General features: G+C 33.7%; 1 protein-coding gene across 4 annotated transcripts; it reads left to right on the forward strand.

Moving 5' to 3' along the window:
- Positions 1–11: 11 nt before the first annotated feature.
- LOC125667910 (uncharacterized) lies at positions 12–27,985 on the forward strand. Of its 4 annotated transcripts, none has more exons than XM_048901591.2 (17): positions 12–424; positions 2,781–2,950; positions 6,656–6,798; positions 7,004–7,114; positions 7,240–7,359; positions 7,856–7,930; positions 8,338–8,430; positions 9,577–9,732; positions 9,901–10,017; positions 10,615–10,677; positions 11,435–11,594; positions 17,747–18,053; positions 18,536–18,702; positions 18,863–18,907; positions 19,137–19,187; positions 19,458–19,643; positions 24,678–27,985. In XM_048901591.2, the coding sequence occupies exons 1-17, from the start codon at positions 300–302 to the stop codon at positions 24,710–24,712; spliced, it is 2,124 nt and encodes a 707-aa protein (XP_048757548.2). In that variant the 5' UTR covers positions 12–299; the 3' UTR covers positions 24,713–27,985. The 4 variants fall into 4 exon arrangements, with proteins under 4 accessions (XP_048757548.2, XP_056019685.1, XP_048757546.2 ...); XM_056163710.1 differs by having other exon boundaries at positions 92–424; positions 18,536–18,687; XM_048901589.2 differs by lacking the exons at positions 12–424; positions 2,781–2,950 and adding exons at positions 2,986–5,048; positions 5,709–5,854.
- The last annotated feature ends 14 nt before the right edge of the window (positions 27,986–27,999 follow it).

A 27,999-nucleotide genomic window follows, 5' to 3' on the forward strand; every position in this document is an offset into this window, starting at 1 on the left:
GATTACGTACTCTCCACACAAACTCCATATGAAGTTCTGATTGTATCACTTTAAACAGTTTTCTTATCTGCTCATAATACTGTCTGATATTGTGTTTACCTAATTTATTGATCGGTCTTATCTAAATATGGATTGTTACCGGGAAGAAAACGCATATGGTTGTAGGAATATTCATAGTACAACTTAATTAATAATTTGTACGCTACAACAACTTCCTGCTAGAGGTAAAAGTTTGACAAAGTTAGAAAAGTTTTCCCCACATCGAAATAGAAATATATATGGAATGAAATCTGAAAGCCATGATGAAATCTGGGAGTAACGGTTATGTCCACAAGGAGGAAATCATGATGAACCTTCTCGACGATTCCTCGGAGAGTGATGAACTTCAGCTGGCTCCTCTGAAAGGGAAGAAACAAGTTAGGAGGTAAAAATTAGTGGTCACTGGTCAGGCATAAATAGTATCGGTTATTTACTGTGATAACATATCTAAACTTAGATTTGTGCCAAGTTTTCCTTCTTAATCCGACATTTCACTAAATTCAATCTTATTAAAATTGGATCCTTTGATCCGCTCACGTGCGTACCACTTGTGTAGCGATATACGTGAGCGGATCAACAATGATCAAGGGATCTAATTTTGATTAGATTGTTCTCATTTATCAGTCCCTTAGGTCTTACCATTCAGCTATATTCATTTGGTACATTGCACAGTCAGTTTGAACCAGCGTGTCACTGTGTAGTGTGTATTTTGCACTACACAGATTGACCAAAATTACGATCATTCACACTGCAATTACCAATACTGTGGAATCATTAGAATTCATGGTGGCTCAATTTTCGTGGTTACCCCTCACCCACGAAGTTACATCCTCAACGAATAAAGACATTCCAGAGTTATCTTTCTTACAAATATATAAATCCACGAAATTACGTCCCCACGAACCTGTAAAAATTCAGCAATCCATGAAAATTGTCCTCAAGAATTTAAATGATTCTACAGTAAAGGGAACAAAATACTTCAATATATGTATGTTCATCTACACTCGAGGGTCATATCTGCACTGCTTATTTTCAAATATTGCTACTCCAGCCATCACCATAGAATTTTCTCAAATCCTGCATAATCAGTATAATCACATCAAATCAAATAATCTTTATTTAAACTCGGACATTGTAAAAAAAAATCAACAACGACAATACAACATTAGCTCTAAAGAGCTATTTACAAACTAGACATGGATATTATTATAATATTATACACTATATAATAAGATACATAGATGTATCATAATGTTGTTAGAGACATATAACGTATATTGCAGACACTAGAACTACATGCAGTACCAGTGTTCGAAATTAACCATTGACCGAGTCTTTGTCAAATGACACTGGTGTATGCCAATTGTAATTGAGATAGACCAAATTGTCTATGCCGATTTTCTAGGTTTAAAGCAATTGAGTTATCCCTAAAGTCCACGTCTGATAAACATTATGAGGAAAGGAGGACATTGTTAGGCCAAGTAAAATTAATTAGTAGATTATCATTCAAACTTACAAAAAAATGGGGCGGGTGGGATGATTTTAATTTTTTATTTTTCGCCATGATATTCTTGACCTCGAAAATGCCTTCTCTCATTGAGAAAAGGCTTTATAAATCATAATTACATGTGTATTTGGGTTTCTAAAAGGCAAAGTGAAACAAAGTATGTTTACGATACCGGACTGGACATAAAAATATCCGGAAATCGTAATTTTGAAAAGAAAAAAAAAATCGGGGCGGGGCAATTTTCGAGGGGCGGGCGAGAATGATAATCTACTAATTAATTTTACTTGGCCTTATGGAAATGAAAAGCAAATATGCTTTTTAAGTACATTGGAAGTAAATAACAATGTTTTAATTTTGTGTTATTTTTTTCAATGTTGCAGTCTATTTGATGAGGTCTATGTTATCTTGTTTTGGCATAGACTCGTGGTCTATACCAAGTTTTAAACCAATTTTGAACACTGCAGTACATGCAACATAACTAATCTAAGACACAAATTTATACAACACAAAATAAAGGAGATATGTAAGGATAAGAAGTTCAAAATATAATCAGAAAACCGAAGGACTAAGAAATGCTAAGGCAATGCCAAATAGATATTACTTAAAATGCAAATTTAAACATAAAAGCTACTCAGCATAGATGTATAGAGTAACTTTAAAAACTAGCATGCTAATTAAAAGTAAGATATCAACCTTAAAAGCATTAATAAAAGAAATAGTAATATTTGTATTTGAAAGCTATGAAGAAGTAAAAAATCAAGCACCAAGAAGAAAATAATAATAAAGAAGCTGTCAGAGCAAAACTACAATATAATTTGTAAGGAAGAACAAGCACTGCTTTGCTGGAATCCCCTTCCCAACTGTTGATTTGTGATTTAAATTGAATAAAAGAAGTTTGTCTAAAAAGAATCGGGAATGGAATTCCATATACATGTAGCTTATAATAATTATTTATATATAGCGCCTTATATGACTATAAATACCACTCTAAAGTGCTGCACACAATAAAAATGATACAGCATGTTATAAAAGTAGTAAAAGGAAATTACAATAGCATATCAAAACAATGCTAGCAAAACATCAATAATGTGAAGTAAAATTACTAAAATTTAAAACATACTGTGCATTAACAAAGATAAAGAAAGTATATTAAATGGGGACATGAATCTTCTAACAAAATATTACCTGTATCACCTTTTGCAAACTATGAACAGAGCATCACTAAATTTGACAGGAAGAGAAATGCATATGCAGCATCCCCCTCCCCTGCTGGTATCTGTAACTGGTGGCAGTTTATCAAGATGCTGGTTGTTCTGCTGTTGGTGTGCTCAGTGACAGTGATGGGGTTTATCACAGTCTGGCTTTCCGGCCAAGTGAAGGACTTGCAGCAGCAGTTAAATGAAGGTGATAAATCTGTAATGTGTACTTTGTGAGGGGATAAAATATTGATTATATGAGTTCATACGGAGTCTGTGATATTTAGCTCTGGCACACGCAAAGTTGTTTTTGGTTCAGTTTTCTGCCTGTTTGATTATCAGTTGGATTATTAGTAAGTATATCATAGTAAGTAAGTAAATTTTATCTAAAGTCGGGGCTATATTACATAGAAATCCAAACGTTATGTGTGGGCCACAAGGTGGCCCCCAGAGCCCCTGACTTATAATGTTGCCCCCCCCCCCCCCCTCCTCTCCTAACCACAATTCCTGGATCTGCCCCTGCCATCCTAAAACATTTTAGGGAAAAACACCAAAGAAACTTTAGCTATCAATCTTAATTGTAATGTTTTATTTTGATAACTTTATTATAGATGTAAAATTTTATGTCATACTGTCATTTTATTTAATTGTGTTTTATTGTTGCATTCAATCTTATCTCTACCCTTGTAAAGCACCTTAGAGTAATTTGTTTTATATGAGGCACTATATAAATTTTATTTATTATTATTATTTTCATTTAATATGCAAATTAAGCAATCGTGAGTCACAGGAAATGATTGCTAATGAAGGTGATAGTAAAACTGGAAGGATTTTTTAAATTTAATTAGATCACTTCTCAAGGCCTAGCTGAATTTTTAGCTTAAAGTTTAATTGCATGTTGGTTAGAAGCTTTATGGACCAAACTTGGTTTGAAGGATTTTTTAGCAAGATATTCAAGTTTGTTCAAATGAAGCCACAATTGCTTCAAAAGGGAATAATTCAGAAATAAAATTAAGAAAATGATATGAGGATACTTGCTCAGTATTGTAGAAATAATATCATTTTCTTGTAGATGTAACCCCCCCCCCCCCCTTTATGTTTAGGTGGAGCTGTATTAATTATGGGTGCTAAATATCTTGATTATGTGAATAAGAATTTTCTTCTTAGGATGCCATGAATGCAATCTGTCAGTAAGTATGTCTGAAGACATGCATTCATTCTTAGTATTTTTGTTGTGTAGATATTCAGCCTGGCTTCTGCAGATGTAAGGATGAGAGCACAATAGGCCTATTAAGGGTTCAAAGTTTATAGACAGTGGCAGATCTAGACTCTACTGTAAGGGGGGGTGGTGGTGATTCCCTGTGAAAATTTTAAAAAGATTGATTTAAAATCGTGCATTTTAGACTGAAATTCTTGTTCCTTCTTCTTTCATTTATAGTCACAACATCCATTATAGAATTTAAAAGAAAAGTAATAAACTAATGACTTGTTGATTCCCCAAAAAAAGAAGAAAAAAGAAAGTAGAGCAGGGGGGGGGGGGTTAAAAAAAAACAACAAATCTGCCACTGTTATGTAGGAAAACAGTTTTTGTTAAAGAGCAAAAGAATGATAAAAATATGCAAGAAAAAAAGTTTGGATCCCTGAGGATGGAGTATAGACTATTATAAAGACTTTAGGATGCTCTTTTGATTAATTAAGATATAAAAAAAAAGATGAACACTATGAAAGGAACTAGCATGTTGTAAGAAACTTTATTCCATCCAAAACCGTATAATAAATAACTTCAAACAGTCAACAGTGCAACATGATTTAGAGTTTGACAAAATCCTGCAGGCTCTGTTATGCATTGATGGTACTTCCCTTGTTCTGGTTTTTAGGTATGTGTAAGTCTTTTTCTGGAATATGAATATTCTGAACCTTTCTGATTTGAAACAGAATCTGCCCATGCGAGTATATTTGTGGCGCCACTGTGTCAAAGTGGACGAAAAATTGAGGAACGAGTTATTTTGTTATATAAAGCATCACCAGAACAACTTACTGTGGATTTGCTACTTCCGGGTTACGTTTCGAACATTAAAATTGATCGAATAATCTTGTAAATGTCCCATGTTGGACTCTCAGGGAAATCTTGACGTCGGATTCAAACCCTCGAAGAAAATGAAAAAGCGTCGAGAACTGGACGCTTTAGTAGGAAGTGGCAAAACTCGTCGAAAGACGAAAAATGGTCATGAACTACTGCGTACCGAATCTGATTCGTCCGAAGTAGACGAATTTTTGATATCGGATCGAAAGTCTTTAATGAGACAGTGAGTTTTGGAAGAAGAAAAAAAGTTGTTGTGTCCTACTTTTTAAATTACTTTTTATATAAATATATTTGGATCGTAATTAATGTTTTTTTTTACTTAATGATACGATTACAGTAAATGAAAATTCGCCACCACATATTCATTTAAAATCTACTAACTTCAGTAAAAAAAAATATTTTGGATGCGACCTTAATGAATGTGTACAATAATTGTCAGCAATTCTAATATATTACTGTCATATCATTTTGTTTAGTAGTTGTCTATTCATTACCATTCAAGGTGATAAAATTGAAATATGGATATTTCATTGGAAATTACATAGATTAGAAAATATGAATAAAAAGTATGTGCAAGTGTAAAGATAGATACAACACAGAAAGCATTGAAAATAAATGTCAATCAAGGTATAAATGATGAAGGGTACTGAAATAAATTTTTGTGTTATCAGACATTTTCATTATGGTCATTGTCAAATACAATTTTTTTTACTGAGGTTATGAGACAATATAGTTTTCATTAAATTATATACAAAATGATTGTATTTTGAATTTTTACGTCCTTCAACTTGAGATTTGGTTATACAGACAAATATCAGACAAACTTATTTTATGTTTTATGTTTAAACTCACTTTCTCATTTTGAATCTTGTGCTAATACTAGGGGCCGAGTGTCATGCTGTTCCACCTGTGTGTCTGTGTTTGGATTTTTTATGGTTGTCACTTGTTTCATTTTAACTGGTGCCTTGTTGTACATGCATTTTCAACTCAAAGAAAATGTCGAAAAAATCAGAGAAGAGATTAATGCAGGTGATTACATATTGTGTATTATCCCATCGTCGGAAACCCACGGTTGATTATGCTTCGTTCCTCTCTCCATCACCCGTGGGTCTATTCATTCCTACTTGCTCGTTCTCATGAATGATTAATGAGGCAATTTGATTGGGCTCTCATCGTATACCCTGAGTGAATATGTCCAGTCAACAAGATGCTTTCAGTCAAATTTCGAGTTCTGTTACTATAACGATTACTTTGATTGGACAATATTTTTAAATATTTATTCATGAGAACAAGCGAGTAAGAATGAATGGACCCACAGGTGATGGAGAGTGGAACGAAGCGTAATCAACCATGGGTTTCCGACGATGGTATTATCTTAGAAAAGATCTTTTTAACATTTTAAAGAAATATATGATTTTTATTTGTATATTTTTACTTTTCTAAAGTTTTCATTTCTGTATTGTTTTAAGTCATTGGAAATATTTTTTTACTGGTTGCTTTAGGGTAAAAAGAAATCCTCATTTGTTTTCCAATTTGTTCTTTACTGAGATTTTTTTTAAAAAAACTGTCTTGTATTTGACATGTATGCTTTAATAATTTTTTTTATTTTCTAAATATTAAACTGGATGTCAAAATGTTAATATCAACAGAGTATGACTTCAAGTTTAAGAAGAAGACAAATTTATTATGTTTGATACTGGTGAATAGCCTTTATAGCAAATGTTGGTACAAATATTATAGTAACTGTAATTTATTAGAGGTATGTTTACCATTTGCGAGAAGATTGCATCATTTGATGTGGTATGTTGATATTTTATGTTATTTTGATAGTAAAAGATACTGGTCCACAGACCACCGCTGATGACTTGCAGCAACAAGTTCAGAAAAATATCCAAAAGACACTAGTCAATGTAACCAAGAGCCCACAGGAAATAGAGGCCCTGAAACAGCGTATTACAACCCTTACTAGTAAAGTAAGACATTATAATTTATGTTTCCACTTACATAGTGATATAAAATGATTATTTGACTATATGTTTACATATATTTCCACTCTTTGCTATATATATGCATGTGTGAACATTTTAGTATGCTATGAAAAAGTACAAGTATTTGAAATGAAATAAGCTTTATAAAATGTTTAACTATTTTGATTTATTTTTGGTGATTTTTTTTTAGGTTGACAGCCTAAGTACAGCCATATCAGCAGTAAGCAAAGTCCAGCCAGGCAGTCAACAGATAGTGAAGGAAGTCAATGAACTACACTCAGAAATCCCAATTATATCAAAAGTATGTGAAATGTCAATCTTTGTCAGAATATCAATTTGAGACATTGGTATCTGTATGGGTTTCAAATGAAATGTATGTACTGATCCATGGTAAACTGAAATATGAATGCTTTTTTTTCCCCGTAGACTGTAGCCAATTTAGGAGTTGATGTGAAAACAATGAAGTCAACAGTGGATGAATTATTAGAATACAAGAAAACTGTTGAAAAAGAACTAGCAGACATGAAACTCCAGCAGAGTGGAAAGGTATGCTGTTATTATATATAATTCTCAATAGTCATCCAGATTCAGATTCTTTATTTCCTTACGCTATACAGCTCATCAGTTTCAATACAACATATTTACAAATACATACAAATAAGACAGTAGAGTTTAGTTATGCAATCCCTGATGTTGTTTGAAATAATGGAATTGAATTTGTTTTAAGAGGAAACCAATATTTGTTTGTGTAAATACACTGAGATAAAGAATTGATTTCTAGAACAGTCTTATTGATTACTATGTGGCTGTGGTGCTATAGATCATAGTTAGAAATGTGCAGTTCATTAACTTCATTTATTACTAACCGTGAACCTGAATTTCACTCAAAGGAGTCCATTTTAGAATAAATGTGGGGTATTTTGATGTAAATTAACTGCTGCAGTACATTTAGTAGAAACATATATAAGTACAGAGGCATGTGCTTTTTTTGAGAAATAAAATGCATTTACTTGTTGTCAGTCAGTGGTCCTTTTACTTGTAGTCAGTCAGTGGTGGGCGTGAAGCTGGAGGAAGAGAGACATCACCACATGTTGACCTTGACACAGATTCGGTGACCGTAAGTATGTAGGGTGAATGCTCTTTGTTGTCTCCTCACAGCAGAATTTGAGAGGACATAGTGATATGTGAATGGGTCCTTAGCACCAATATAAAATCCATCAAATATATGTTACATTTTTTATTTGTCCATTTATGAGCTGCTATGTAGAACTATAGGACACTCCTCCCAATTCTGCAGCTGGAGACCTACAGTTCTACAGCTATGTAATACTCTTGTAGCATGTTTTATAGGAAATATATGATATCAGTTAAAGCTTTTGAGAGGAATACCCTGGTTATTGGGACCTATATAATCTGTACTGTTTTTGTTTTTTTAGATGAGTCATGCTGTAATATCTTTTTACATTTCCAAGTCTAAATGTAAACCTTTCTTTGTAATTTTTTTTATCTGTTAATTTTTTTCAGAAACTGCAAAATATGGGAGATATGATACAAGTAGTCAACAACTCTCTGTGGTCGGAGCTGCCAAAAATTCGATCCAGACTGTCAAGTCATGAGGTGAGAGAGAGAGAGAGACTCAACTTCATAACAACTTGAATTTAAATACAAATATCAGACTTGCCATACTTTGAAATGAGAACCGATATATCATGCAGTAACTCAGTGTTTTTAGTAAGTAACTCAGCTGTCCATTTTGTCAGTCAGTAGATACAGATGGAACGGTCTAATTTTGGTGTGGAGACCATTAATGCTAAACATACTTAGAGTTAAGATGAAAATTTATGTGTACTTGTACAAAATTTAGTTTATTTTCAATCTTTTAGAACTGAATGATTTATTGAAATATTGACTCTTACTTGAAATAACAATGTATTGCAGATTAACATTACTCAAGAATAATAAGAAATTATAGTGAGTTTGAATTTCAGAAATTCTCAGTTTATGGTCACTAATCCAGTTTATCTCTGATTTCAAGGTCACCAATCCAATTTATCTCTAATTTCAAGGTCACCAATCCAGTTTATCTCTAATTTCAAGGTCACCAATCCAGTTTATCTTGAATTTCAAGGTCACCAATCCAATTTATCTCGAATTTCAAGGTCACCAATCCAGTTTATCTCGAATTTCAAATTGTCTGTTTTCTATGATTACACACTGTGCAGTCTATAGCTTGTCTAATCCACAGGAATTTATTTCGCTTGGGTTCGAATTCACAATTAAAGAGCACTCTTTAGTAGTAAATTGGAACCCAAGCAATATAACTGCCTGCGGTCTGATCCAGCACAAAATTTGTCCCCCTAAGCAGGTTGGATTAATTTAGACAGGTGTTACTGTAACATTAAGGAGATAGTATAGCTCAATTTGATGATTGTTTTCTCTCACCTCAAATCATCTTAGTATTCCTTTTTAATATTATGAAAAAGATGAATGATATTTATCAACTTCGAAATGATTGCATGTTTGTTAAAAGTTACATTATGAGCCAACTTATATAGCAGACTGGATTCTTGTCTAGGAAGGAAATTCTCAGGGGACATAATTTGAAGATTTTAATTGTTTTGAACTTGGAAATAAATGCATGAAATTATTATTTACAGGAAATGACCTGTACAGGTCATTTGGACTCTTTTTAAATCTTTTAATTTTTATGAACAAAATGACCTTTACTTCCCCTTTAATTAGAATGCCTTTGTTGTTGTGCAGGCTTTCCTGGGGGTTCTGCAGAATGTCACTGCTAGCATGCAGAAAGATTTAAAAGCTTTGACTGGAGACCATTCCTCAATATTAAAGGATCATAGCAACATGGATCATGGTTCAGGGGGAGAAACTGAGCAGACCAAGCTCCTCATCCATCAAGTGGTTAGTAAAGATTGTTGTTTCAGATTCATGAAATGAAAACAAAGCTTTAAAATTTGAAATCAAAATGAATTTGTTTGGATCAAATTCTTTAAAAAAAATTGTTTGGTTCTATAAAGAGGCAAACATTTTTTCTTCAGAATTTAATTTTGATAGTTTTTACTTTTCTAGTTAGATGATATGGGTCTTGCCAACCAGACCAATCCCTCAAGATCGTTGGACAGTTTGACAGTGAAGATAGACAACATTACAGCCACTGTTAATTCCCTTAGGGATCAATACAAAATGGTAACAATGGGTGGAAAATATTGGCTTTAGTATAATATTATAAATATGTTTCCCCTATCAACTAGGGATGGTAATGGTAGACAATGAATCGGGGGGAAATTCCTCACAATTGTTTTAATGTCACCTTCCCCTTCCTTCACTTTCCTCATATATCAGGATGTGTTGCTATTTAGATTTCTGGATTTAGATCTATTCCAGTTGATCACAAAATTGCAGTTCAATTGGGAATTTTAAGTCAATAGTTATATATACAAAAAAGAATTCTGATTGAAAAAAATATAATGTGAGAATGCAGCGAGATAGTATATTTTAAAGTGATTTGTGTTGACCCTTCGTAGCTATCTATACTTATTTTAATGCTTTGATATAAAAAAAAAAATAATCGTAAGTTTAACATTTAGCTTGCTTTTTTCTGGATTTTACAGTGAAATGACTTAAAGCACTGCAAATAGCCTGTATTTTACTAGACTTTATGTTTGTGATACTTCTTGTCAGATTTATTAGTGAGACATATTTGCGAACAATAATTTTTTTTTTTACTTGTTCATATATATATATATATATATATATTTATATATATGTTTATTTCATTGCTAGATGAAAGAATCTGAAGGTGGAACAGGTTCCGTGGATACAGCTTCTATGCAAACAAGTCTGCAGGTATTTTATTGATAAATCAAATGTAGACTAATAAAGGATGATCCTTAAATAATTTAAAAATGTCAAAATTATACTTATGAGTGAGTTGTTGTGGACACTTTGAGATGAAATTATATTTGTATGTAAATTATATCAGTATGTTCCACAAGATTATCTTTTTAAAAATATTGATTGTCTTCCATGTTCATGTATTTTTAATGAAATTCATACATGCATAGTAATTTGCTATTTTTTTTAACTTCTTGATAACTACCCATCCAATTATTATCAAATTTGGTTTGAAGCATCTTTGGGACAAGGGGAACATGGCTATGAATGTGACAATCTTCCCTACAACTGTACATCTGTAAGAAAAACTAAATGAATAGTCAGGTAGAACAGGAAGGCTTCTTAGTAGAAAATTATTATAGACTTTGTAGCCCTTTCAGCTACAAATGATACTTTTATCTAACGAATACCTAGCAGGGGTGTGATTTTTCCTCTTTTCAGAGGAAATCCTCTGATTTGCTCAATTTTTGAAAAAAATGTAACATTCTGGGTTTGATGTTAAGTGACAGAAAATGATATTTTTCCAAGTAGGGTGGGGTGTTTTTCCATTTTGACCAGTTTTCCTCTTATTTCTGAGGAATTCAGTCACATCCCTGACCTAGGTGACTGATACGGCCTGTGGGCTTCTTGTTTAAGATGAGTATATTTGAGGTTTTGTTGTAGAGCACTGTTTTATATGTATATTAACCTATACATTGATATGTTTTAGGCTCTGAACATGTCTGTTGAATCCCTGAAGACTGACTTCAACACTCTGATGACTAAAGTCACCAAGCACTCAAATATGCTGATCAACTTGTCCAAGATTGTGGAAGTTTTACAACATTTCTCTACGACGCTCGACAAGGACCACAGAAATATACTCTCTGGTATGAAATAAGATATGGATTATATCATTTTTATACAATGTATGTCCATCATACATAGGTTGCATCAAGGAATGACATAGTGCATCTGTCCAATCGTCAGCATATTGTTGGTCAGGTGAAAACCTTATAAGTCTAGGATCATTGGTACACATGTCCCCAGTGATGAGAGGAAGGAGTCTATTGTTTTTCAAAGTCAGACTTTAATACATGGGTAATTTATAGATATAAAACAAGATAGAAACAATACTGATAAGTCTAGGTAATAAACATATACAACCATCATAGACGTATTGTATAATGGATAAGTCTAGGTAATCAATATATACAACCATCATAGACGTATTGTATAATGAATAAGTCTAGGTAATCAATATATACAACCATCATAGACGTATTGTATAATGGATAAGTCTAGGTAATCAATATATACAACCATCATAGACGTATTGTATAATCGTATGCAGTGTTTCTGTGTATGTACATGTTATCCATCTATTCATTAATCAACACCATATAGGAAGAATGAAAAGAGTACTAATATTGCTAGGTTAGTCAAACCTACAACACATGTTCCCCATGTTAAGAGGAAGATGTCTGTTATTTTAAGAATTAGGACAGTTGTCAAGGTCATACTGTCTTGGGTAATCCTGAAGGAAGAACAGAACTGATCTGGCTAGGATCATCAAATATATTCTCTATGGTGTTGGTGCCAAGTAAACTTTAAAAAAGTAATAATGTTGCTTCTCAAGGTATACATTACTAGAATGAAATCTGTCTTTGACTTGATGTGTAACAATGCTATTTTTGAACAAACATTTTATTAATACTCTCCAATATTACAGAATTTGCTTAAAGAACACTGTGAGAGCTGTTTTTGACCAATGAGTGGTTTATTTTGATGTTCATCTTTTCTTTGATTACTTGTTCTGAACATATTGAACAGGCGTATTTGATTAGTGCTGCTCTTGTTAAATGTCTGATGGGAATAGAGTAAGATTCCTTGTTTGATGGGATCTGAGCAATATATCATGTTTCATTGGAATTAGAGCAATATATCATGTTTCATGGGAATAGAGTAAGATATCATGTTTGATGGGATCAGAGAGATGTCATGTTTTATGGAATCATAGTTAGATGTCATGTTTTATGGGATCATAGTTAGATATCATGTTTTATGGGATCAGAGTAAGATGTCATGGTTTATGGGATTAGAGTAAGATGTCATGGTTTATGGGATTAAGAGTTAGATATCATGTCTGATTGGATTAGAGTTAGATGTCATCTGATGGGATTAGTTAGATGTCATCTAATGGGATTAGAGTTAGATATCATGTTTGATGGGATTATAAGATATCATGTTTGATGGGATCAGAGTAAGATGTCATGTTTTATGGGATTAAATTTGGATGTCTTGTTTAATGGGATCAAAACAAAATATCTTGTTTAGGGGATTAGAGTTAGATATCATGTCTAATAGGATTAAAGTTAGATATCATGTCTGATGGGATTAGAGTTAAATGTCATCTGATGGGATTAGAGTTAGATGCCATGTCTGATGGGATTAGAGTTAGATATCATGTCTGATGGGATTAGAGTTAGATGTCATCTGATGGGATTACTGTTAGATGTTATGTTTGATGGGATTAGAGTTAGATGTCATGTCTGATGGGATTAGTGTTAGATATCATGTCTGATGGGATTAGAGTTAGATGTCATCTGATGGGATTAGAGTTAGATGTCATCTGATGGGATTACTGTTAGATGTTATGTTTGATGGGAATAGAATTAGATGTCATGTCTGATGGGATTATAGTTGGATGTCATCTGATGGGATTAAGAGTTAGATATCATGTCTGATTGGATTAGAGTTAAATGTCATGTCTGATGGGATTAGTGTTAGATGTCATGTTTAATTGGATTAGCAGGGTTTGACACTAAGGCACGTCCGACCGACTGAGTCTACTAAATGATAGGTCAGGTCGGGTAAAATGTCGATTTACTAGTCCAACTGGTCGTGTTGAAAAAATAAACAAGAAACTTTACTTTAAACCATAAAATATTTTATTCTTAACTAAAAAAGAATAACTGTAAAGTTTGCAAGCAATTTTGAACTGCGTGATGACACAATCTCTATTTTTAGTTCTAATAAATAAGTCGCAGTCGGAAGTAATGTAATTACAACATCTACTCGATGTTAATGTGTGTAAAGTTATGTTTTAGATGAATTTATTTTCATTTAAAAAAAAACCCTGTTTTATTTGAATCAATTATAAGAAAGTGTTTATTAAATTAATAAATTACGTCGTAAACAGCCATTTTTCGGTGTTGACATATGTGCGGGAATGTCTCTATATTTAAATACGACTTCTCGTCCTCAAGGAAAGGTGTCCAAGAGAAAAAAAGTAAAAGGTTGGGAAGAAACAAAGCAGGGCTTATGAAATGGAGATTAAAAAAAAAACAGTTGAGGTCGTTTTATTCTAGATGGACTACAGAATTTCCGTGCTGGGCAGACAACAGAAAATGTGTTTGAAAATGAAAGCATCAAATTGAACGACGAGACTATATAAAGCTCTTTTTTGAGACAATTAAATATGTTTTAGTTAATGCAAACTTAATGTTTGTCATTTGAATTAAATACATTTGAATATGGAGAAACTATCACTTTGTGGAAAGTTGGTCAGGGCTACTGGATGTAAGATCAGGTCTAGCAAAAATCATTTGAAGTAGCCCGACTGGTCTAGTGCTAAAAAAAGTAAATGTCAAACCCTGATTAGTGTTAGATATCATGTCTGATGGGATTAGTGTTAGATATCTTGTTTGATGGGATTAGAGTTAGATGTCATGTCTGATGGGATCAGAGTTAGATGTCATGTCTGATGGGATTAGAGTTAGATATCATGTCTGATGGGATTAGAGTTAGATGTCATCGGATGGGATTACTGTTAGATGTTATGTCTGATGGGATTAGAGTTAGATGTCATGTCTGATGGGATTAGTGTTAGATGTCATGTCTGATGGGATTAGTGTTAGATATCATGTCTGATGGGATCAGAGTTATATATCATGTCTGATGGGATTAGAGTTAGATGTCATGTCTGATGGGATTAGAGTTAGATGTCATGTCTGATGGGATTAGTGTTAGATATCATGTCTGATGGGATCAGAGTTAGATGTCATGTCTGATGGGATTATAGTTAGATGTCATGTTTCATGGGATTAAATTTGGATGTCTTGTTTAATGGGATTAGAACAAAATATCTTGTTTAGTGGGATTAGAGTTAGATATCATGTCTGATGGGATTACTGTTAGATATCATGTCTGATGGGATTGTAGTTAGATGTCATCTGATGGGATTACTGTTAGATGTTATACATTGGTGTAGTAGTTTGAATCTCACAAGTTCATGTCTTTGGATTTTAACTTGCTGCCGTCTTTCAAATTAATAAACCGTAGATGTCGGTCATGGTCTGTGTGACAGGTATCAGTTGCCTGATGCATGCCTGATATCTTTGGGAGTGGAATGTTTTATGTATTAGAGTGTGTCATGCTTGATGCATGCCTGATATCTTTGGGAGTGGAATGTTTTATGTATTAGAATGTGTCATGCTTGATGCATGCCTGATATCTTTGGGAGTGGAATGTTTTATGTATTAGAGTGTGTCATGCTTGATGCATGCCTGATATCTTTGGGAGTGGAATGTTTTATGTATTAGAGTGTGTCATGCTTGATGCATGCCTGATATCTTTGGGAGTGGAATGTTTTATGTATTAGAGTGTGTCATGCTTGATGCATGCCTGATATCTTTGGGAGTGGAATGTTTTATGTATTAGAGTGTGTCATGCTTGATGCATGCCTGATATCTTTGGGAGTGGAATGTTTTATGTGTTAGAATGTGTCATGCTTGATGCATGCCTGATATCTTTGGGAGTGGAATGTTTTATGTATTAGAGTGTGTCATGCTTGATGCATGCCTGATATCTTTGGGAGTGGAATGTTTTATGTATTAGAGTGTGTCATGCTTGATGCATGCCTGATATCTTTGGGAGTGGAATGTTTTATGTGTTAGAATGTGTCATGCTTGATGCATGCCTGATATCTTTGGGAGTGGAATGTTTTATGTATTAGAGTGTGTCATGCTTGATGCATGCCTGATATCTTTGGGAGTGGAATGTTTTATGTATTAGAGTGTGTCATGCTTGATGCTTGCCTGATATCTTTGGGAGTGGAATGTTTTATGTATTAGAGTGTGTCATGCTTGATGCATGCCTGATATCTTTGGGAGTGGAATGTTCTATATGTAAGGGTGTGGAGTGCTTTATATTTTAGTGTTAGGAGTACTTTATATTTTAGTGTTAGGAGTACTTTATATTTTAGTGTTAGGAGTGCTTTATATTTTAGTGTTAGGAGTACTTTATATTGTAGTGTTTGGAGTACTTTATATTTTAGTGTTAGGAGTACTTTATATTGTAGTGTTAGGAGTACTTTATATTGTAGTGTTTAGAGTACTTTATATTTTAGTGTTAGGAGTACTTTATATTTTAGTGTTAGGAGTACTTTATATTTTAGTGTTAGGAGTACTTTATATTTTAGTGTTAGGAGTGCTTTATATTTTAGTGTTTAGAGTGCTTTATATTTTAGTGTTAGGAGTGCTTTATATTTTAGTGTTTAGAGTACTTTATATTTTAGTGTTAGGAGTACTTTATATTGTAGTGTTAGGAGTACTTTATATTTTAGTGTTAGGAGTACTTTATATTTTAGTGTTAGGAGTACTTTATATTGTAGTGTTAGGAGTACTTTATATTTTAGTGTTAGGAGTACTTTATATTGTAGTGTTTAGAGTACTTTATATTTTAGTGTTAGGAGTACTTTATATTTTAGTGTTAGGAGTACTTTATATTTTAGTGTTAGGAGTGCTTTATATTTTAGTGTTTAGAGTACTTTATATTTTAGTGTTAGGAGTGCTTTATATTTTAGTGTTTAGAGTACTTTATATTTTAGTGTTAGGAGTACTATATATTTTAGTGTTTAGAGTACTTTATATTTTAGTGTTAGGAGTGCTTTATATTTTAGTGTTTGGAGTACTTTATATTTTAGTGTTTGGAGTACTTTATATTTTAGTGTTTGGAGTACTTTATATTTTAGTGTTAGGAGTGCTTTATATTTTAGTGTTAGGAGTGCTTTATATTTTAGTGTTTAGAGTACTTTATATTTTAGTGTTAGGAGTACTTTATATTTTAGTGTTAGGAGTACTTTATATTGTAGTGTTAGGAGTACTTTATATTGTAGTGTTTAGAGTACTTTATATTTTAGTGTTAGGAGTACTTTATATTTTAGTGTTAGGAGTACTTTATATTTTAGTGTTAGGAGTGCTTTATATTTTAGTGTTTGGAGTACTTTATATTTTAGTGTTAGGAGTGCTTTATATTTTAGTGTTAGGAGTACTTTATATTTTAGTGTTAGGAGTACTTTATATTTTAGTGTTTGGAGTACTTTATATTTTAGTGTTAGGAGTGCTTTATATTTTAGTGTTAGGAGTACTTTATATTTTAGTGTTAGGAGTACTTTATATTTTAGTGTTTGGAGTACTTTATATTTTAGTGTTAGGAGTGCTTTATATTTTAGTGTTTGGAGTACTTTATATTTTAGTGTTTGGAGTACTTTATATTGTAGTGTTTGGAGTACTTTATATTGTAGTGTTTGGAGTACTTTATATTTTAGTGTTAGGAGTACTTTATATTTTAGTGTTAGGAGTACTTTATATTTTAGTGTTAGGAGTGCTTTATATTTTAGTGTTTGGAGGACAGTAAACTTTATAATTTCTGTGAAGTTAAATTCTCATTTTATTGTTGTATGAACACGACCATAAATTCATATTCTCCATGCACTGGGAAAGTGAACCTTGAACAGTTATAAAGAAAGACTTCAAGCATGAAATCATATTCCAATGAACATTTACTTTTTCTCAAACCATGAAAATTTTACTCCACTTAAACAAGTCAATTTGCAATCTGTTTAAGCTCCATTGAATTCACTTTTAGTCATCAGTAAGAAGGAGGACTTAGTACACAAGACATTACAAGGGTAGATATCATGTGCTGTGCATTTTGTAATGAGGAGAAAACAAATCATCCATTGTTTGATATGTTGTAGGCCAGTCTACTACATCTATTTCTCCAAGTCCTGGCTTTCAACCGACATCTAGAGAGGTGGAAACTCCCAGTGTTAAACCAACAACAAGGAAGGGGGAATCTTCTTCTACTAAACTGAAAACAGAAGCAGCAGTGCCAACAACACCTATCTCAACAACGAAGGGAAAACAGAGTACAGAAAATAAGCCCCCACTGGCACAAACAGATGGTCACCTCACTCTCACGTTACCGGTGAAGGAAATCCCACTCAATGGAATCAACAGCACAGATGATAAAGGCATCATGCTCTACCATTGGGAACAAATTGGGTAAGAACATGATGAAAGCCAGTAGATGGTTTAGCTTTGACGACTTTTGTTTTGTGAGATAAAAATTTGCAATAAATAATCTCAATATGTATTCACATATTTATGCCCCTGGAATGGAAGATTTGGGGGCAAATAGGTTTTGGCCTGTCCGTCAGTCTGTGGCAAATTTAAACCGTGGTCATATCTTTTACACCATAGGAGGTAAATAATTCACATTTGGTATATGTATTTCTTGTGGCAAGACCTTTACATTGACACCTAAATCTTTGACCTTGTGTCTTATCATTGACCTTTGACCTGGTTCCACTTTGTTGTAATCCAGGGGCATTAATGTTTCACAAACACATCTTTTTTCTTTTTTTTTTATTTGTACATGATATGTTTTAGAAATTTAAAATTAGTAGTAATGTTAGAATTCGAAATTTATAAATTATTTCCTATGATGAATTCATAGAATTGTTTATTTTTTGTCGATTTTTCAGAGGCCATCCTCTGGAAATTGCTCAGACAGATGAAGCTGCAACAGCCGCCTCTGGAGACATTGTGGCTGGACAATACATGTTTGAACTCCAGGTGTGGGATGAGGAGAACCTCTCCTCCACCATGAAACTGTTTGTGGATGTGGAGGATGATGGTAAGAAAGTTGATGGTAAGAAACAGAGCCTGTTTTTTCTTTTTTTTGCGTTTTGATAAATCATCAGTGGACTGGATTGGAGAAATATTTTGCCAAATAATTTACTTTTGAAAAGAGAAGCAATTATACACCCTGAAAATATTACTGAATACATTACTCTGAAAATTTTTTGTAGGGCATTTAGTCAGTTCTACAGCCAGTGTGAAACCAACGGCAATAGGTAATGTTTCACAAAACTGTATGTCAATTTGATTTGTGCTCTGCTGTAAATACATGCAAAACTAGGTGGTGCTTTCATAATTGTTATGCTTGATGGGATTGATGGTGTAGGCACACTTATATATATTGTCAATTCGATATTTGTTGTTAATGGGGTTGAAGTTGTACACAGATAAAAACTGCCCATCATATTTGTGCATTTTTTTTAAAATTGTATTTCTTCTTTACAGCACCAAAATTTCACAGATACATAAATATGTCCCTTGTGAAGACATATGAAGGTTAGTAAAACTTTTTTTTTGTTGGTAAAAAACCAGCTATACAGTACTCTATTGATTTCGAGTTCAGTTTTGGGTTGAATTGGACATAGTACTTAAGATATTGTCTGCTTTTGATGATAGACACACATTTCAAAGAATTGTGTGTTGATCCAAAATACGGGCTTTGGCATCAGGGGCAGCATACTTTGATTATTAAAAAAGAATTGTTTATCTGTCACTTCTGTGAATTATGATGTCAGGGATGTATTATAACTACTGATTTACCGACAGATTTGGATGTAGGAGTTCGGCGTTGGGACAGAAATGGAGATGGACTAGTCAATGCACAGGATCTCCCCGATTATATGGGTGACCCACCCAAACCAAAGCAGCTGGAGAAGTTTGACTTCAATCGTGATGGGCTTTACAGTATAGATGAACTGGCAGTAGCTCTGGGGTTCCAGCCATGGCCTAAAGGTGTGTATTCATTTTAAATAATGGAAGGCTTGGCTCTGTACATTTGTATGTACATTATAAAACGAAGTCCAGTCAGAATGGGTTAATTTCTAGATGTGTAGTTGTCGTTGGCACATTATAAAACGAAGTCCAGTCAGAGTGGGTTAATTTCTAGATGTGTAGTTGTCTTTGGCACATTATAAAGCGAAGTCCTGTCAGAATGGGTTAATTTCTAGATGTGTAGTTGTCATCCTTGTAGGGTTATTTCCTACATTTTACATACAATCTAAAATTCAGAGTTGTTTTTTTGCACTCGTCCCATTGACTCGAACCTCCCTGACTTTATGGATTTGTTCACCCTGTTTATGAGCCCTATTTAAAAACTGTGAATATTCATTTGCTCTTGTAGAATTCGAATAGAAAATCACAATTTGCTGTGACGTGATAAAATTTGCTCTCTTATAAAACAATTCTTAATAATGTATGATAGTTATACCAATATATCTATCATCTAGTATAAAAGTGGAGAAGGATGAAAAGCTCACAGGTTACACAATGATTTCTAAAGAGAGAAAAATGTGTACTCAAGTGACTGTTTTAAAAACCTCTTGTTTTATTGGGTTTTTTTTAAACTTGTATAAAGTCCATTTGAAGCAACAGTTGAACTGCAAGCTCTCCAAGAACAAAAGGATTTTGTCTACTTACCTACCCAGATTTTTTCATTGACTCCAGGACATCAAACAATGAAACTGAGTACTTGGAAATGATAATGAGAAAAGAAGACCTTCACCAAAATTGTGAAATTCATGACTGCAGGATCAAGGCTTCTGGTGTTAGGGCTGTTCCAGAAATGATCAAATGGGGGGGTCGGGTGGCAAATGATATTTTTTTGTGTGGGTGGTCGTATTTTTTCATATTTTAATTGGTCCGTGGTTGGACTGTTAAAAAAATATTTATTATGAGTAGTGGGTAGTTTCTATTGTTTTATTTTGTGCCACGTGGGTGTTGAGTTTTCAGAATATTTTTATTGTCGCTCTTGTCGTGTTGGTTACAAAACGTCGGAGGGAAAATTGAAAACGTGCTTTCGAAATGCTGCTTTCAAAATCGGAAATCGGAAGTAACATAGAACTATTCAAGTTGTCGCTCTTTGCAGCGCATAACTTTCCATTAGGCACTCTTCAAATTAGAGGCGTGTTTAGTAGGGTCCCTTTGGACGTGATGGCGGCGAACTCTGTTCTGTAGATTATTACAGTTTACAGTGCATAGATTTTGAGAATATTTTGAAACCAATAGGTATTCCGTTTTCTAATAAAAATAGGCAAACCTTAGTTGATTTATACGAGGGTACCGATGCGTTATATTTATCAGTTGGTGTGATGGTGATATAGAGGCCTCAGGGCGCTGGCTCCATTAGAAGACGAACGATTCGTGGAAAAACATATCCATACCCATTTCATGATAATAGCATTGTTTGGACTCCCAATCTTTCCAACATTCCCGCCATAGATGCCTTTGATTGTTGATGTGACATCGTTTCTTCAGAACTACTGTGATACAATGTCGCACAGGCATTACTGCGTCATTGACTAGAATGTTTGTCCCGAAAACCTCGCGAGATTTGTACCGTTTTCATTTTTAAAAATATTTTTGTGGTGGGTCTGGTTAGTTGTTTTTTTTTATTAGATGGGTCATTGTAAAATGAGTTTATTAATTTGATGGGTCATGGGGTAATTTTTTATTTTTTTTTATGGATGCTTGGTATATACAAAAGGTGCCTCCCGACCCCCCCCCCCCCCCCCCCCCCCCCCCCCCCCCATGTATTTATTTCTGGAATAGCCCTTAGTTGAGGTTTTGTGGGTCATATACTAATATGTTATATCTTTTAAAAATTTTCTTCTCGACTCCTGGACATCAAACAGAGTACATTGTGATAATCTGTGAAAATTGTGGCATTCATGGCCCCTGGGTCAAAATCTTCATTTAATACATAATTTTAAAAAAATCTTCTTTACTGAGGGGCATCTAGCAGACAAACTGTGTGTATAGTAATGATGATCAGGGATGCTTCTACTAAAATTGTGAAATTATTGACCCCTGGGTTAGAAGTTCTGGTGCTGGGAGGGGTCGTAAATGACTCACATCGAATAGTGAAAATGCATTATTTCTTTTAAATCCTCTTCTAAAAATAACCAAACTGAGTACTAAGTAATACCGAGGAGAGAAGCTTCTACCTAAGTTGTTGAATTCATTGCCCCCCTGGGATTTGGAGATCTGGTGCAAGGATGGGGGTCAAGACCTATTCTAATATGCAATCTTTGAAGATATTTTTTACTCATGTATAGTGAAACCTTTGCACAGCTAGAAGTAAAACTACATGTATATGCATGGCTATGAAGACCATGCTAGATCCCTCTACCAAAATTGTGAAATTCGTGCTCCCTGGGCAAGGGATTAGGCTAAGGGTGGTGTTTAAATGAGTATATAATGAAAATACATCTGATATTTAAATACCCTCTTGTTCCTGACTATATTTTGAATTAATAGTACACATGGTTATAAAAAAAAACATGTACATGAAGCTGTCTCCCAAAATGTGATAATGTACGACACAGTTTTAGGCTTTATGACAGGGCCCAAATGGGTACATAGTGGAAAGCCTTTTCATCTTTATGAAGAACATGTAGTCCTTGTCCCAAATTATGAAATTTCTTGCACCTGTGTGTGGGGTTCAGGCTGTAGGGTAGCTGCAATAATGTAGCCCTATCTGATTTTTTTATTCTGACGTCCCCCCCACCACCACTACCAAAAAAAACAAAAACGGAGAGGGCTACAGTATTGCAGCTAACTGTAGTAATTTCTTACACCTGTGTGTTGGGTTCAGGCTGTAGGACAGAGATATATCGGGAAAAGTGGTGATCCCTTTTATTAGCTCACCTGAGCTAAAAGCTCAAGTGAGCTTTTCTGATCACCCGTATTCCGGCGTCCGTCCGTCTGTAAACTTTTAACATTTTTAACTTCTTCTCAAAAACCACTGGGCCAATTTCAACCAAAGTTGGCACAAAGCATCCTTAGGTAAAGGGAATTCTAAATTGTTAAAATAAAGGGCCAGGCCACCTTCCAAGGGGAGATAATCAAGAGAAGGTAAAAATAGGGTAGGGTCATTAAAAAATCTTCTTCTCAAGAACCACTGGGCTAGAAAAGATGAAATTTATAGATAAGCTTTATTAGGTAGTGCAGATTCTAAATTGTTAAAATCCTGGCCCCCGGGGGTCGGATGGGGCCACAATAGGGGATCAAAGTTTTATATACAAATATATAGGAAAAATCTTTAAAAATCTTCTTCTCGAGAACCACTGTGCCAGAAAAGCTGAGATTTATATGAAAGCTTCCTGATATAATACATATTCTAAATTGTTAAAATCCTGGCCCCCGGGGGTCGGATGGGGCCACAATAGGGGATCAAAGTTTTACATACAAATATATAGGAAAAATCTTAAAAATCTTCTCAAGAACCACTGTGCCAGAAAAGCTGAGATTTATATGAGAGCGTCCTGATATAGTGCATATTCTAAATTGTTAAAATCCTGGCCCCCAGGGGTCAGATGGGGCCACAATAGGGGATCAAAGTTTTACATACAAATATATAGGAAAAATCTTTAAAAATCTTCTTCTCAAGAACCACTGTGCCAGAAAAGCTGAGATTTATATGAGATCTTCCTGATATAGTGCAGATTCTAAATTGTTAAAATCCTGGCCCCCAGGGGTCGGATGGGGCCACAATAGGGGATCAAAGTTTTATATACAAATATATAGGAAAAATCTTTAAAAATCTTCTTCTCAAGAACCACTAAGCCAGAAAAGCTGATATTTACATGAAAGCTTTCTGACATAGTGCAGATTCAAGTTTGTTCAAATCATGGCCCCTGGGGGTTGGATGGGGCTACAAGGGGGGATCAAAGTTTTACATACAAATATATAGGGACATTCTTTAAGAATCTTCTTCTCAAGAACCACTGAGCCAGAAAAGCTGATATTCACATGAACAGCTTCCTAACATAGAGCAGAGTTAAGTTTGTTCAAATCATGGCCCCCTGTTGTAGGATGGGGCCACAATAGGGGATCAAAGTTTTACATACAAATATATAGGAATTTTTTTTTTTAAATCTTCTTCTCAAGAACCACTGAGCCAGAAAAGCTGATATTTACATGAAAGCTTTCTGATATAGTGCAGATTCAAGTTTGTTCAAATCATGGCCCCTGGGGGTAGGATGGGGCCACAAGGGGGGATCAAAGTTTTACATTCAAATATATAGGAAAAATCTTCAAATATCTTCTTCTCGTGAACCATTGGGCCAAAGAAGTTCACATTTACATGAAAGCTTTCCGACATAGTGTAGATTCAAGTTTGCAAAAACTATGGTGTCCAGGGGTAGGTTGGGGCCATAATAAGGACTACAGTTTTTCATGCAAATATATATAGAAAGTCTTCTGATATGGACCAAGGTGACTCAGGTGAGCAATGTGGCCTATGGGCCTCTTGTCTTTTTTCCTCGTCCTGTTTGTTTTGGTGCACTGTATATAGGATTATGAAGAGTGAATACTACATGTAAAACCAAAGTTGTGGAATTCATGACCCCTGGATTAGTTGCTTCAGGGAGCGACGTCATACAATGAAGATACAGTACAAGTGTATCTGAATTCCTTTGAAAAGGCCGAGGACAATTTATTTTCATTTTGTAAAGATAAATAACACCTTGTTTTATTGAGTCCATAGAAGATATGTTGCATGTTACTCGGGTGAGCATCAAAGCCTATAGGCCTCTTGATGAAGTATAGATTGATAAGCTATAGAATCAAAGTATTTTGTTCTATTAAATTGACATCGCAATTAATTGGTTATACGCCTTTTTACTTGGCTACCAGGTAGGAGCATTTGTGTCTTATCAACAGGGTTGAATTTTAATTTGTGTTTGTTTGTTTTATGCTTTTGACATGATGTAAGGTTGTTGTTATTAACAGTGAACACACTTTTTGATGCATTAATTATATTTTCAGACCAGCCAGAGCCCCAAGATGATGAGAAGCAGTAGAGTGTTGTTGATGCAGCTTGCACGATGATGGTAACATTCACATTTAACATTCCTGCATGAAGATATTCCAAGTCTTCTGTGAAAAATGAGAGCTTGTACAATGAGCATTGAGGATTGATGATTGTCTGTGATATCTTATTTTAATTTAATCACGTTCCACTCACTTTGATTATTATTTAGCCCTGTGACTTTTAGTTTTGTGTTTGATACAGCAGTGAAAATAAAAAAAAAATTCATTACCGTGTACAGTTAAAAACACTGACAAAAAAATTATGCCAGAGAATTACAAGTTATATATATTAGATAATATGATGATTTACATGTAACATTATGAAATAATGGGTTAATTAAAGTAGAATGCAGGTAGTGTATTAGGTTGGAATTTGAATATGTGTACATTTTAATTTAAGTGGTATTACGCCCCTCCGCCTCGTCCTGTCTCTGGGTCCACTTGTATCCTCCCCAAGTACTTGTAGCTGAATGTTGTTTATTTTAAGAACTGACATTTAATTGTATATATGAACAAATTTTTAAAAACATTCTTTTTCGAAGCTTATCCGGGATACAATAAGAAGTTTCTTGTGTGCCATGATTTTTTACAGTATTTTGGGTACTATCATGTATCTTTGGTTATTGCTTTAAGTATTATTTTTTTTAAGTGTATAAAGTAACACGGCCATTTTTGGCTTACCTAAAGATATGAAATTCCTGTAAAATCACCCCTAGTAGTGTGTAGTTTGTGAGAAAAACAAAAATAGAAATTTCATAAGTAGGGTCACACCGAAATCCTGATGAATTTTGATACTTTCCATGCCTGCATTACACGATCAGCAAGTCTATAAACGTGTTTGAGTTGTGTGGCATTGTGTGTCTGTTGAGAAATGTCTGCCTTTTGATAACCAGGACAGGTTATGAGAATGTCTTTAGTGATGGGAAAATGCATATGGGTATGAATTTACATAAAATTGTAAAAAAAAAAAAAAAATGTGTTTTATCTAGTGAATTTTTATCATAAATCAAGGAATGAAAATAGCCAGTCATATCACAGTCATCCAAGTGTGGTGTTTTCTTCTTCTATTTTCAAGGATTTTTCAGTTTGAGGCATTTCTGCTGCTTTTTTGATAAAGAAAGATGAATGTTGCAAAAAACAAAAACAAATTGTGATTGGATGTATGGTGTTTGATGATGACTATAAAACTTCTAAGGTGTAAGGTCTGATCCAACTTTTTAAATCCTGGGGTGTTTCCAATGGAGACGTGATTGAATTTTTTCGACCACCAGTTAAGCACATCTAAATGGATATTAAAAATGTTACCCCGATTTGGTTGTTAGGTGACTTAAATGTTACCAAGCCCATATTTGTGCTTCAGATTTTTTACATTGTGCAAATTTTCTATTTAGTTTTGTAATGAAAACACAGCAAAATTTAACTCTTGAATGATTATTTTACACTAGAATTAAAGAACAACTTCATTGTGTTTCACATTGTTATGAATATCAAAATGAACAGAAAATGTACAAACGTATGTATATTTCATGAACATCGATTTAGTTACAAACTTGTATATCTGTGATTTTGTTGTGCCAATATCTATTCACCCTACATTCGATTATGTGTATCATTCATTTAGAAGCCGCTTTGTATTTATAAATGTATCATTTGTGTTGTTTTAGAAATATTCATGTTGTTTCATATTGTCCTGGCCAGGAAGGATGTTAGCACAGATATATTTTTGTACTTATTTCATGATTTTCTTAATACATTGAACTTTTTTGTTGGTTGCGAGTCGTTACCGGCAACATTATTTATTTGTCCCCAATTATCACAATGAAAAATTTCATGTTTAATCTGTTTACATACTCGCTACATCAAATTGCGAACTATGTGAGCAAAGCAAAGGATTTTATTCTAATTAAATTGCAATTATTAGAGGGTGACTTGTAGGTGTATATAGTGCTTAAGAGCTTTTTAGCTGTGATGAATATTCCTAAAAGTTCAAAGATGATAATAGCAAGTGACTTTATCATGAATTAATGCAATGTACTAGTAAAATAAAATCTAGGACATTTTATAAGACATTGCATTTTAATAGGAACACGTGTCTCAAATCATGGATAGTTTTGTGAACCTTTTCATTTTTCTAATAAATAAATTTTGTAATAGTTTTCATGTAAAGAAATGCAGTTGAATATCTCAAATACCATGGACATGTTGCAAGTCCCAACTATATTTTCTTTAATGTATTTTAACATCAATATCTCAAACCCTTGGGTATCTTGAGGTTTTTTATCAGCTCCATACAGGTTTGACTGTAATGGATTTCCTGCACCAGTACAGTAATTAACGCAATCCTTTTCCACAGTATGCATGAATACCAAGCAGGCTACATATCAGAGATATATAATCTGCTAGTTTTCCCAACGTAACTTTTGTAACTATTAAATCCCATAATCGGCTGTTTATTTTACACCTATCATGTATAAATGAAATACTGGTTGCTTGCAAACTTTTGTCAAGCCTTTGATTTTGTATGATAACCATTACTGACTTATGAGAAGAACATTTATATATTGCACTACTGTATTAACATTAATGTTTCATTTATATATTGCACAACTGTATTTACATTGATGTTTCAGATGTTTTGCAGCTATCCATTCAGATTGAATGCAAATTTGCTCTGTTGTAATGTGAGTTACTGGTATTTTTATCTAGTGTTAGTGCTTGACTTCAGATGCTTTAATACTGGAGTTTTCATCTAGTCTTTGCATACTGGGATATGACGAACATGTTTTTGTTAACTGATCATAAAAAACATCTAACATTTCTATCATGAAAGATGTTAAAAAAGGTTATCCTACGTGAAATTTAGAAATCCAGGTTACACAGGTTACATCTAGTTCTGGGAGTATTGTTTATAGAAAATCGAGATTTTAGCAAACATTAGACTAATATCTGTTGAAAATCACCATAGAGTAACATATCAAATAGAGTAAAATCATAGTAATTAGTAAACCAGAAATGTGGGGGTTTTTTCCTATCATAATTCATGTAAAATTTAAAAAAAAGCTGGTAGCCATTTCATTTTATCACTTATCCATTTGCAATTTGTCGGACTATGGCATATAATTGTTAAACAGAATCGTTTTTACACTGGTAAAAATGACATTGTAATACCTATATTCAAATTTATTTATATGTACTGTTTTGTTTTATACAATATGTTGACTGGTTCACTTTTTTGTATAGGTAATAAATTTTCATAGAATGTTTTTCTTGTGGGTGT

This window comes from Ostrea edulis, chromosome 4 (genome assembly GCF_947568905.1).
Source record: "Ostrea edulis chromosome 4, xbOstEdul1.1, whole genome shotgun sequence".
NCBI lineage: Eukaryota > Metazoa > Mollusca > Bivalvia > Ostreida > Ostreidae > Ostrea > Ostrea edulis.